The sequence below is a fragment of the Geotrypetes seraphini genome, chromosome 14 (genome assembly GCF_902459505.1).
Source record: "Geotrypetes seraphini chromosome 14, aGeoSer1.1, whole genome shotgun sequence".
Lineage (NCBI taxonomy): Eukaryota > Metazoa > Chordata > Amphibia > Gymnophiona > Dermophiidae > Geotrypetes > Geotrypetes seraphini.
In genome coordinates, this window is record NC_047097.1 from 68221410 (window position 1) to 68233949 (window position 12540).

At 45.2% G+C, this 12540-nt stretch overlaps 1 protein-coding gene across 1 annotated transcript in view; it reads left to right on the forward strand.

Annotated features, from left to right (window-relative positions):
- MCTP2 (multiple C2 and transmembrane domain containing 2) overlaps nucleotides 1-12540 on the forward strand; it is a 179318-nt gene that overhangs the window by 69447 nt on the left and 97331 nt on the right. Inside the window, 1 exon segment of the mRNA XM_033919914.1 lies at nucleotides 9538-9702. Within this exon segment, the coding sequence (XP_033775805.1) occupies nucleotides 9538-9702 (165 nt within the window).

Consider the following 12540-nt stretch of genomic DNA (forward strand, 5'->3'; position numbering starts at 1 on the left):
CCAGGAAAAGCTATAACTTGTTGTCTCCTGGAGGAAGAACATTACAAGAATTAAGTCTAATTAAATTAAATGCTGCCATCTCTGTCTTTTCTGGGGTAGGGCAGGGTGGACTTTTAACTTACCAAGAAATGTTCTTCCCACTCGTATTTTGGTTAATTCCTTTGTTAACATATAACAAACCAGATGCAGGGGGGGGGGGGGCCTTGAACCTACCAGGTGGCAATGGATAAGATCCATGGACCTTAAGGCAGGCTGGAAATTATCCCCCCCTACCCCCTCCAACACACACATACACTTTTAAGCGCCTGTGGATTTTTTTGTGGCCTATGGGGAGAGTGTGGCGCAGTGGTTAAAGCTACAGCCGCAACACCCTGGGGTTGTGGGTTCAAATCCTCGCTGCTCCTTGTGACCCTGGGCAAGTCACTTAATCCCCCCATTGCCCCAGGTACATTAGATAGATTGCGAGCCCAGCAGGACAGACAGAGAAAAATGCTTGAGTGCCTGAATAAATTCATGTAAACCACTCTGAGCTCTCCTGGGAGAAAGGTATAGAAAATTGAATAAATAAATAGCGTAAAGTTTCTGTCTCTGGTAACCAGAGCTGATATTGTGACATCATAATGCCTCTTTCTACCAATGCCTAAGAGCCAACCTCATCAGTGATGTCACAATGGCTTGATTATCCTAGACTCGGTTCACTTTTAGTACATTTTGATTTCTAGTGCAATGCAGTGGTTAAAGTTACAGCCTCAGCACCCTGGAGTTGTGGGATCAAACCCACACTGCTCCTTGTGACCCTGGGCAAGTCACTTAACCCCCCTCCCCCCCATTTCCCCAGGCACATTAGATAAATAGTGTGAAAAGTATCAGCCTCTGATAACCAGAGCTAGTATTGTGACATCATAATGCCTCCTTCCACCAATGAATAAGAGCCAACCTCATAAGTGATGTCACAATGGCTTCATTGTCCTATACTTGGCTCACTTTTGCTACAGTTTGATTTCTAGAGTGGTGCAGTGGTTACAGCTTCAGCCCCCTGGGGTTGTGGGTTCAAATCCTCGCTGCTCCTTGTGACCCTGGGCAAGTCACTTAATCCCCCCATTGCCCCATTAGATAGATTGTGAGCTTGCCAGGACAGACGGGGGAAAATGCTTGAGTGCCTGAATAAATTAATGTAAACCATTGTAAGCTTCCCTGGGAGAAGAGTAGAGAAAATTGAATAAATAAATGAAATAAATATGGATAATTCCCACAGTCCAGCAATAAAAATTATCCAGAGACATCGTCACGCAGGATTTTGAGATATGGATCCAGATACAAACCAGTTGATATTCCGCACTACCTGAACAGCCAGAAATGGCGTAGACTGGTTATATAGTGCTTAGCCAGTTAAATTCAGTATGAGATAACTGGTTATCTCTGTTGAATGTTTGCTGTTGGCAGCGTTGACTGGCCAACTGTAGTGGCTCAATCAGGCCACGCAAATATCAGATCGGTCGCTGGCTCCTGTAACGCAACTGGCCTGCCATTGAATATCTGCGGGGCGCACCGACTGCGAGAGTTCACCAGCCTGATTCCTGCGCAGTGGCGTAGGAAGGGTGAGTGGTGCCCCTCCCCCACTCTCTTCCCTGCCCTTCCCCCCTGCAGCGCGCGTCCCCTTCTCTTTCCCTGTGCCTTTTAAACTTCTCCGGCGTGAGCGGCATGCTGCCCGTGTTGGCGTTGCTTGCCATATGACATCACTTCTTAGGTGCGGGTCCCGGAAGTGACATCAGAGAGAGAGAGAGTGTCAAAAAAGGTACGGGGGGGAAAGCTAGGGGTGTGCATGGCAAGGAGAGTAGCGGGGAGGTGGAGGGGGGGGGGGCAAAGAGGAGGAAGGTTCTTCCGCACCCTTAGGAAGACTGCGCCCGGGGCGGACCGCACCCTCCTTACTTTGCCACTGTTCCCGCAGTATGAATATTGGCTGGATAGTTATTTCTCTTTGCGGAGAATCTTTTTTTTTTCTCTCTAAAACTGCAAGCTTGCACCTCTCCAGGACTATCTTAATGGTTAGTATAGTGACCTGAGAGCCAAGAGAACTGTGTTTGAATCCCACCGCAGCCCCTTGTCACAACCCTCCAAGATGATATGATAAAGGGGATGGAATTCATCTCGTATGAGGAAAGACTATAGCAGTTCGGGCTCTTCAGCTTGGAAAAGAGACGGCTAAAGGGAGATAGGATCGAAGTCTACAGAATCTTGAGTGGAGTTGAACGGGTACAAGTGGATCGATTTTTCACTCATTCAAAAATTACTAGGAGACACTAGGAGACACTCGATGAAGGTACAGGAAAATACTTTTAAAACCGATAGGAGAAACTATTTTTTTCACTCAGAGAATAGTTAAGCTCTGGAACGCTTTGCCAGAGAATGTGGTAAGAGCAGTTAACGTAGCTGGTTTAAAAAAAAAAGATTTGGACAAGTTCCTGGAGGAAAAGTCCATAGTGTGCTGTTGAGACAGACATGGGAGAAGCCATTGCTTGCCCTGGATCAGTGGCACAGACTGCTGCTACTATTTGGGTTTTTGCTGGGTACTTGGATTGGCCTCTGTGAAGACTGGCTTCTGGGCTAGATGGACCATTGGTCTGACCCAGTAAGGTTATTCTTATATAATATAATACCAATGTGTTAACAAATTATATGAGGACGCACAACATATAATATGTTCATATAATGATTCAAAATGTTGTGTGATCGTGGCACCGAGGTACCCCCCTCCCTCTTCAAACCCAGCATGCACCCAAAAAGAGGGAGAAAAAGCCTCAACCTAATGTAGCAGTATAGAACCTAAAGGTACAAATCAAAACTGCCTTTGATACTTTCACTGGCAAAAAAAAACCCCCAACTCCCTCACAGAACGGCTCAGGTTTAGAAAAGGGCAAAGTCACCCGGAGGCACGTTCAAAGACTTAGCTGACAAAAGACGACTTGAGCTCCAACGCTGTCACATCTTCTCCAATCTTCCTCATCATTTGGAATCTTAATATAATGCCACCCATCTGGGCAGCATCAGACGGGCAGTGTTGGAGGATCGCATTTGATGCGACAAGGGCGACCGCATCGAATTTATACTGCGTAGAAGAAAGGCCCGGCTATCTACTTCTGCATTCTGCCAAGAAAACTTGATTATGTTCATCAAGCCACTAGAACTTGAGCACGAGTCGATGGCACCACCAACCTATAATATGCAAACCCTCTTGATTGTAACTACGGAAAGGCCGTGTATCAAATCCCCTCCCTTTCCATTCCTCTAGTGATCACTGTGCAGGCAGTTACATTGACATTGGAGCATTTTCTTTCGTTGTCGAACAGTACAAAATATTAATTTGGTTTGCCTTTCAGTGATCACCTTTTTCTTTCACGTCTCCATTGATGTGTACAGGGCCCCAGAGGATCCAGTCTCCGTTCATAATAAACTGGCAGGAAGGGTACAGCTCTGTCATACCTTATCTTTTGGAGCCACCGACTGCCATTTTTTAAAATGCCATCCTGTTCCCTTCCAACGAGTAAGCATTTGGATTAGCCAATTTGTTGTGGCCGTCTCGACAGGGAAGAGCAGGAACCCGTCAGTTTTTGCCAAATAGCATTGGAAAAAAAAGGAGGTTGTCAGCAAATACCGGGTACAAACAAAAGATATTTACCGTAGAACAGAGGAATAGAATATGATTCACTGACGTTCACAAGATTCTAAATTTGGCTGAATGGATTCTGTGTCACAAAGACTAAATATATGATTGATGGACGTAGGCGTTGAGAGGTGCAACACAGTTTTCGCATACTGTAGGAAAGGGCTTCTTGTTCTCCAGTGCCACAAACAGGTCTGGTTTCAGCATAATCAAGTTATGCAAATGAGCTTTGCTCTCAGACCATCGGTATTCAGATCCGCCTGAGGAGTATTCTTTGGTGGGTATTCAGGAAGTGCTCCTTGCTGAGTCCTCTGAGCTCATTTGCATTTAGAGGCCAAGAGACTTTCTTAAGTATTCAGTGTGAGAAAAGCATCCAGCTGACTTGCTGCCAGCAATTCTTAAACCAAAGTGTTTGTAGTTCTGCCCATTAAATTTTCCAAGCGGTGGGCCCGCCTGCCGCATTGTTAAGAAGTTGACTTGTGAAGGCTTTGCAGTCGGCTAATCACAGGTGGAAAAGACCCTCCTTCACTTCGTTGCTGGTTTTGCTGTGTTTGGCGGACAGTGGTGGCCCCCTGTGGCTCTGTTGCCGCATGGCTCCTTTGAGTCGTACCACAGGTAACGTAGCAGCTAAAGACCAGCCTGTCCAGAAAGGCGGCCAGGGTTGTAGCTCTGATTCCATGCGGGTGGTTGTTAGGTTTGTATCTGCCGCTCTGCGCAGGTTACGTTCCCACCATCCTCTTGTTTTCAATCATTGGTATGAGTCCTTTAGGATTTGCTTCGAGTGGAAGTATTCCACGCTTTTGTTCCATCCTCCTGCCATTTTCAATCGCCGTTTCCAACCCCATCATTTCCCCATGGAAGAGATTTCAGACATCCACTAGCTTCTCTGAAAAAGTATTTCCTGATGATGCTTTTCAGCAGCTCGATTTCATATCCTTTAGCGCTGTAGGTTCCCCTTGTTCGGAAAATATTTCTTTTGTTCATTGATACCTCTCAAGAGTTGGAATATCAATATCATATTTATTTGGATTTATTCATGAAAAGAGTCACCCAAAGTGGTTTAATCAGGTGCTCAAAAGCATTTTCCCTCTCTGTTCTGGCAGGCTCGCAGTCTAACTGTGGTACCAGAAGGAGCATGAACGTGGACTTTTCTGTACAGTACCGATAAAAAAGTTTATCACTTACCATTACTGTACCGTAACTCTGAAAATCGCTGCTTCCGTGTTTTCTCCCACAAATTCGCTGCATCCATGTTTCCCAGTGTGCGCTGAGAAAAACGCCGCTTCCCAGCATCCCTAGAGAGAAAGGCTTCTTCCCAGCATGCATGAAATCGCTGCTTGGCTGCCCTGAAATTCACAGTTTTTCCATATTCGCGCCTATTGCCAGCACGCATCCACCACGAATACAGAGGGGAAAATGTATAATTGTAAACCGCTTTGCATTTTAAAAGCGGTATATCAAGCCCAAATAAACTTGAAATTTAAACGGTGCCTATTTGGATGTTTCTAACTTGGATTTATTTTGGCGGCAAAAATGGCGAATAAAGTTGACATTTTGGCAGCTGAGACATCCAAGCATTTGTATTTATAACCGTTTCTTTGGGGCTTTCACTCTCCAATACATTTTGAGTTGCTTGCTTGTTCTCACCAGCGACTCAGTAAGCCTTGGAGAGTGAAAGTGGACAAGCCCTGAAGAAACGGTTTTTACCGCGAAACATTGGTGATCATTTAAACATCATTTATTTCCATGCAATATAGAGGCAGCAGCCTACACAAATAATTGAATGTGGTATTTGCACATTCTCCTCGGACGTTTTTTGGCCGATGATGTAGGTGGAGGAGGTTTGGGCATTTATGCCCTACCTAAACAAAAACCTGAGGCTTTTTCTTCCGTTGAGAGAGTGCTCTCAAACCAGTTAGTGGAGTATATATACAATTTATATATTTATTACCCACTTTGACCAGATTAAGCTTAGTATGAATTTATTTATAAACATTTTATACAATCTTCCTGAAAATATCACTTAAAAAAATAATTATTTATTTTTAAAATTCATAGACCGCCGATATCTAAGCGATTTACATTGTATAAACATCATCTTAAAACGGAAGAAGCAAATTATACAAACTATCTCATGGAAATTAACATGTCTCGATGTTCAGGCTCTATATGGACCCTCTTATCCAGTCCTAGCCATGGTCTGCAGCATTGCTTTCTCCAGACAGATATTCACTGAAACTCATGAGGAAGAGAAGCGAGGATGCAGCACTTTAAAACTGTAACTTGCAACGTTGACGTGTTTATGGCTCTTTAACACTAGGAATAATCCCAAGGATTGAGACTGAGCGAAAGAGAGCGTAGGAGGAATCTTCAGGAGAGAGAACAGGGACCGGTTCGGTCAAAAAGAAAAATGTACCCTCGGAAAGAAATAGGAGCGGGGAAACAAATGATCTTTAACCACCAGAGACTGCAAACAAAATAGAGTGGTGTTCGCCTAAAGAATGCATGCTGACAGTTCTCTCGTTTGGCCTGTGTTAACTTAAGTTGGGGGGGAGGGAGGGAGAGAGGGAAGGAGGGAGGGAGGGAAAAAACTAGAAATGTGGACTTAAAAACAGCAAGCACATCGCTGTTAAAACCCCAAAATGTTCAAAGTACGACAGAGATAGATAAAGGCTTTGATGGGAAGTGGATATTTCCCAGGGACATTACAAGCAATAATCCAGATGTTCTGGTGTAATGCAACGAGTGTCCAATGGATAGATGGGGGGCGGCAGCCAAGCAGTGCCTGCTGTAGGCCATAGCCCTCCACTCCCATGCTGTTCTGCCATATGGAAGCAATCTCAAGGCCCCCTTTAATAGCCGGCTTTGGAATCCATTTTCACAGGGCTCGTACAGCTAAGTGGAACTGTTTTATGGACATGTTAGATAGAAGCCTTTCCAAGATAAACATTCAATTTGAAATTAGGACATAGCGAGCCACAAAATTATTTTAGGGTATATTTCATAGAAGCACTGCCATTTTTCTCAAGCAGTTGCCAGACTGTAGGCTGCCCTTTTGATCCTTGTGGACATTACTCCCATTTTTATAAAAAAAAAGGATTTTGAAATCGTTGCAGTATTTAGGGAGGAATACATCTGCTGGGGCTTTGAAGTATGTCCATGGGAACAATCATGCTTGAGCTCTTTGGCCTACAAGCCTGAATAGAAAAAAATTGTTACAGCTGGATTTATGAATCAAAATCTCATTTTCTCTTCCAAGGTGCTGCACCAGTAGGTATAGTCAGGCAGCGTGCTTGGAAAGCCAAACCGAACATTATAAGTAGGTGGATTGCGCATCTATACTTATATGGGATTCAGAGCTGGGTCGTGAAAGAGCAATTGAAAGTTTGTCTGTGTGCATTCCGTGATTACAAACTTTCACAAATGCCGAATTCGTGCTACGAAATGAGTTTTACCATCCTTCCTCTTTTCCTCTCTACCAAATGCATAAATTCTTCTAAAAAAATGTGTGCAAACAACTTTTTTTTCTTATATTGTCAAATGCCAGTTAGATTAAATCAGTTTCCTAACACTGGAGAGCTGGAGTCGTTCTCAGTAAAAGTGAGGAAGCTGGCAAGATGGGGGGGGGGGAAGGAATGTTTAAGAAAAGGGGGTAACCTTACTGAGCTTAAATGCCACAGAGAAGGCTGATGCAAGACCGGGTTTAGACATTCTGGGGCCCAGGGCAGAAGTTAAGGAGGGGGCCCCTGATCCACTCTTCTCTCTGCACCCTCCCCCTGATATTCCTACCTCCCATTCCTACCACACATAAAACAACTTTAAATGTCTTCTTCACACACAAAACACAGACAGACCTTTACCAAATACGGAACAAGTGCAAAAATAGAAAGTGAACTGCGAACCCCGAGAAGTTAAACTCAGCAAGTATTACAGCACTGAACACACAAGGATCCCAGGTCCAGGGCCACCAAAAATTAGCCACCTCCCTTGCTCTGGATGGTGGAGATGCCAAATCCCTGCCAGTTGAAGACCACCTCCTCAGGGTCTGGCAGCCAGAAATCTCCAGCGGCAGTGTCTCTGAGCTGCCACCAGCTGCAGAGCTTGAAGAGTTCTGGCCACCGGACTAGAGGAGGTGGTCTTCAGCTGGCAGGGCTTTGGGAAACCACAAAAGTGGAAGTAAGGAAGAAGTAGGGAATTACAGGCCAGTAAGTCTGACTTCTGTGGTAAGCAAATTAATGGAAACGCTTTTAAAACAGAGACTGGTGAAGTTTCTGGAATCTAATGGTTTATAGGACTTGAGGCAACATAGATTCACTAGAGGTAGGTCTTGTCAGACAAATCTGATCGATTTCTTTGACTGGGTGATCAGAGAATTGGCTAGAGGGAGAGCGCTACATGTTGTGTATTTAAATTTTAGCAAAGCCTTTGAGAGTGTTCCACACAGACGTCTAATAAATAAACTAAGTGCCCTCAAGATGGGCCCCAAAGTGATGGACTGGGTCAGGAACTGGTTGAATGTAAGCCGACAGAGGGTAGTGGTCAACGGAGATCGCTCTGAGGAAAGGGATGTTACCAGTGGTGTGCCTCAAGGTTCTGTTCTTTTAAACATTTTTATAAGTGACATTGCTGAAGGGCTGTCGGGTAAGATTTGCCTCTTTGCGGATGGTGTGAATAACATGAAGAAAGACCTAGCGAAGTTTGAAGAATGGTCTGATATTTGGCAGCTAAAATTTAATGCTAAGAAATGAAAGGTCATGCATTTAGGGGGTGAAGAACTTACGTGCACGACAGAAGAGTGGAACTTGGGTGTGATTGTATGTGATGATCTTAAGGTGGCCAAACAGGTTGAAGAGGTGACGGCGAAAGCTAGAAGAATGCTAGGGTGCATAGGGAGAGGTATGGCCAGTAGGAAAAAGGAGGTATTGATGCCCCTGTACAAGACAAGGTTTGGACAATTTCCTGGAGGAAAAGTCCAGAGTCTGTTATTGAGAAAGACATGGGGGAAGCCATTGCTTGCCCTGGATCGGTAGCATGGAATATTGCTACTCCTTGGGTTTTGGCTCGGTACTAGGGACCTGGATTGGTCACCATGAGAATGGGCTACTGGGCTTGATGTACCCTTGGTCTGACCCATTAAGGCTATTCTTATGTTATGACTCTGGTGAGACCTCATTTAGAATATTGTGTACATTTTTGGAAGTCACACCTCCAAAAAGATATAAAAAGGATGGAGCCAGTCCAGAGGAAGGCTACTAAAATGGTGTGTGGTCTTCATCATAAGGTGTATGGGGACAGACTTAAAGATCTCAATATGTATACTTTGGAGGAGAGGCGGGAGAAGGGAGATATGATAGAGACATTTAAATACTTCCGTAATGTAAATGCGCATGAGTCGAGTCTCTTTCATTTGAAAGGAAGCTCCGGAATGAGAGGACATAGGATGAAGTTAAGAAGTAATAGGCTCCGGAGTAATCTAAGGAAATACTTTTTTTACAGAAAGGGTGGTAGATGCATGGAATAGTCTCCCTGAACAGGTGGTGGAGACGGAGACTGTGTCTAAATTCACGAAAGCATGGGATAGGCACGCGGATCTCTTAGAGAGAGGAAGAGATAATGGTTACTGTAGATCGGTAGACTGGATAGCCATTTGGCCTTTATCTGCCATAATGTTTCTATGTAGTGTGAACCCACCAGGACAGATAGGGAAAAATAATTGTGTACCTGAATGTGAACCACATAGGCTTTAAGTGGTATATAAATTATTTATAGATGGCAGTGGTTTAAATTGCTCCTCTTCAGACTTGCAGAATAATCTTAGGATCTGTTGTACCACAGTGACATTTTGCCTCCCTCTTGTTTCATTATCTTTTTGATAGTCAAGTTCTATGCAGAACCTGCGGCTGTCCGAATCCATGCGGAAGAACCAGCTCTGGAATGGAATCATCACCATCACGCTACTAGAAGGGAGGAATATCGTGGAAAGTAGCGTGCCAGCCTCCTTTGTCATATTCCGAATGGGGGATCAAAGGTACAAGAGTAAGGTATGTGGTTCGAAGACTTTGTGTTGATTTTGGATGAAGTAAGAGCTAGTTCGTTTTAGTATTAGGCATTTCGTGCTACTCAAGTCTCCCTGGGTTGTAAGCCCTTGTATTGAGTCCCCAAAAGAGGTGTGTGAGAGAAGGAATGATCTATTGAGTCCATGCTGCATCTGTCAAAGAAGGGAGCCCATCTGGCCTCTGGATTTGATCCATGTCCTTCAGCACCTTTTTGGTTGGCCCAGTAAGAAATATTCTGGTCTTCATTTCTCATCCCTAATGAGGTTTGATTATGGTATTCTTTAATAATATATTTGACTTTAAAACACACCTTTGCTGTAATATGGAGTAGTAACATATGGCAGGTTGACAACCAGAGATGCCCGAGTTCAAATCCTGTTGCTACTTCCTGTGGTCATGGGCGAGTCACTTAACCCTCTCTTGCCTGCTATTATAGAATTTCTACGTTAAGCTCTGGCTCTATAAAGTCCGTCTAAAGTTAGGCCCACCTAGCCATTGTAGGCATCTAACTTAGTTGATTAATAGACTAAATTGGCATCAATAATTGGATATAATTGGACTTAATTGGATTTTAGGCGCCTAACTTGGTAGGTTTGAGGTAGACGCCTACCACAAAGTAGGTGTGGTTAGGGGCAGATCATGGGTGTATTTTGTATGTAGGTGTCTGTTTTGGACTTAGGCACCTGTAGGTCCTAACGTAGGTGCAGATATTTAGGCCAAGAACACCCTGGCATAAATAGGGTACGCCTAAAGTTAGGACACGTAGCAACTCCTAAGCTTGCTTAGGTGGCACTAAGCTTGATTCTATAAAGTGCGCCTAACTTTTAGAGAACCGTGCCACACTAGTTGGCGCCTAATTTTTAGGTACTGTAACTAAAGCGCATGGGACAAAAACGCGCCGACAGCCCCGTGCAGGACTTATGTGCGTGGCCTTAAAACAGTTCCTGTTAGTGCTCTGAGGTGGGTGTTTGGGGCATCCCCCCCCCCCAGTAAACTTATAAGTGTTCATGCTTCCGTTGGGAGGGTGTGGGAGAGAAACCCCCCCTCCGTTACAGTGAAAACTGCCGTTTTCCTTCATATTTTGGGTATTTGGCAGTTTTCAGTTTAGTGGTTTCCTCCCCATCCCCCCAATGGGAACACAAACACTTGCAAGTTTAGTGGGGGGTTCCCTCCAAACACAACCCCTTCAGAGCGCTAACAGGAAGTGTTTTAAGGCAGAGCGCATAAGTCCTGCGTGCAATTGTTGGTGCAATTTTGTCCCGCACGGTTTTGACGTGTCACCAATTTTTAGGTGCGGGATAGACCGCTCTGAGTACCATCTTTGTGGGTCGTCGACTCCTCTTTGCCCCCCAAAGCCACGCTCACACTCTCCCTTCTCTATCCCTTCCCCCCGTACCTCTTTAAAATCTTTGTCAGCACAAGCAACTACGCTAGCCTGCTGCTTGCACCAGCCTGACTTCCTCTGAAATCACTTCCAGGTCGCGGGGCAAGGAAGTGACATCAGAGGGAAAGCCAGCATGAGCAGTAGGCTGGAGAAGCTGTTCGTGCTGGAAATGATTTTAAGAGGTTTGGGGGTGGGAAGGGAAGGCGCCAGTATAGCGCAGAAGGAGCGGAGGGGGTGTGGTGGGGGCAGAGAGGAGAGCCTGGAGGAAGTGCCACCATCTCCACCCTGAGTGCCTCCTACCCTTGCTACTCCACTACCCTTAGTGTACACAGTGTTCCCCCCCGTGAATTTGTGGTTTGTGAATTGCGGACTCGCTCATTCACGGTCTGCTCCGACCGCCTCTTCCTGTAGTAAAGTCGGGCTACACCAATCAGGAGCTGCGTGTCAAAGCAGCTCCTGATTGGTGTAGCCCGACTTTACAACAGGAAGAGGCGATCGGAGCAGACCGCGAGTGATTTTCTTCACCTGCCGGCGCTCCAGCTGCCCTCTCCTGCCTCCCCTGCCTTTTGACAGGCGAAAAACCGCATTTGCGGTTTTTCAAAATTCACGGTGGGTTCCTGGATCGGAACCCCCGCGAATTTCGGGGAGTACTGTATCATTCCAGCCCCTAACGTTTGGTGCTCTTTCTTGATTCTACCCCTATATATTCTTGATTACTAGTGAAAAACACAATTGAGGTGAAGTTGCCCTGTTCTTCAATCGCTTTCCAAAATGTGATGCATCTTTCCCTTCTGTTAAACATTTTCTTCAGGGTGGCTTTCAATTTAAATACACTAAAAGTCAATAGAGTACTCCTCCGTGAACTCGCGGTTCAGTGTTCGCGACCCCAGCCATTCGCGGTTTTTTTCCCCTCCTCAACAATATTACTGTTTCTCATATTACCCCGTGCGCTTCTCTCCCGTGCTGCGAATACCCAGCACGCCGTGCAGCCGCTTTCTCCAAGCGCAATTTCATAGCTCACACACGCCACTGCAAGTCAGTACGGAGAGCCACTCTGGCAAGGGCGAAAGACAGAAAAAGTTTGACGGCTGCGCGCCAGTGCGCGGCGAAGAACGCAAACACAGAAGCGCAAGTAGACCAGCGACAGCGGGGCATTGGCGCAATGAGGGAGCAACCTCCGGCAGAGGAGCGCATCACCAAAGTCGGGTAACCTGCATGGTGCAAAAATACAGAGAAAGCCGGCTCTGCAGCCCTCTCCCGCATCCAAGTTTCCAAGTTTAATATGTATTTGATTGATCGCTTTATCAATTTCAAAGCGATTAACACATGTTTAAAATTACAATATATAAAAGTTACAATATATTAAATTATTTAAAAAAAAAAAAATTATTGCAGTTTTTTTGAAATTTGCGGGTGCTCCTGGAACGGAACCCCCGTGA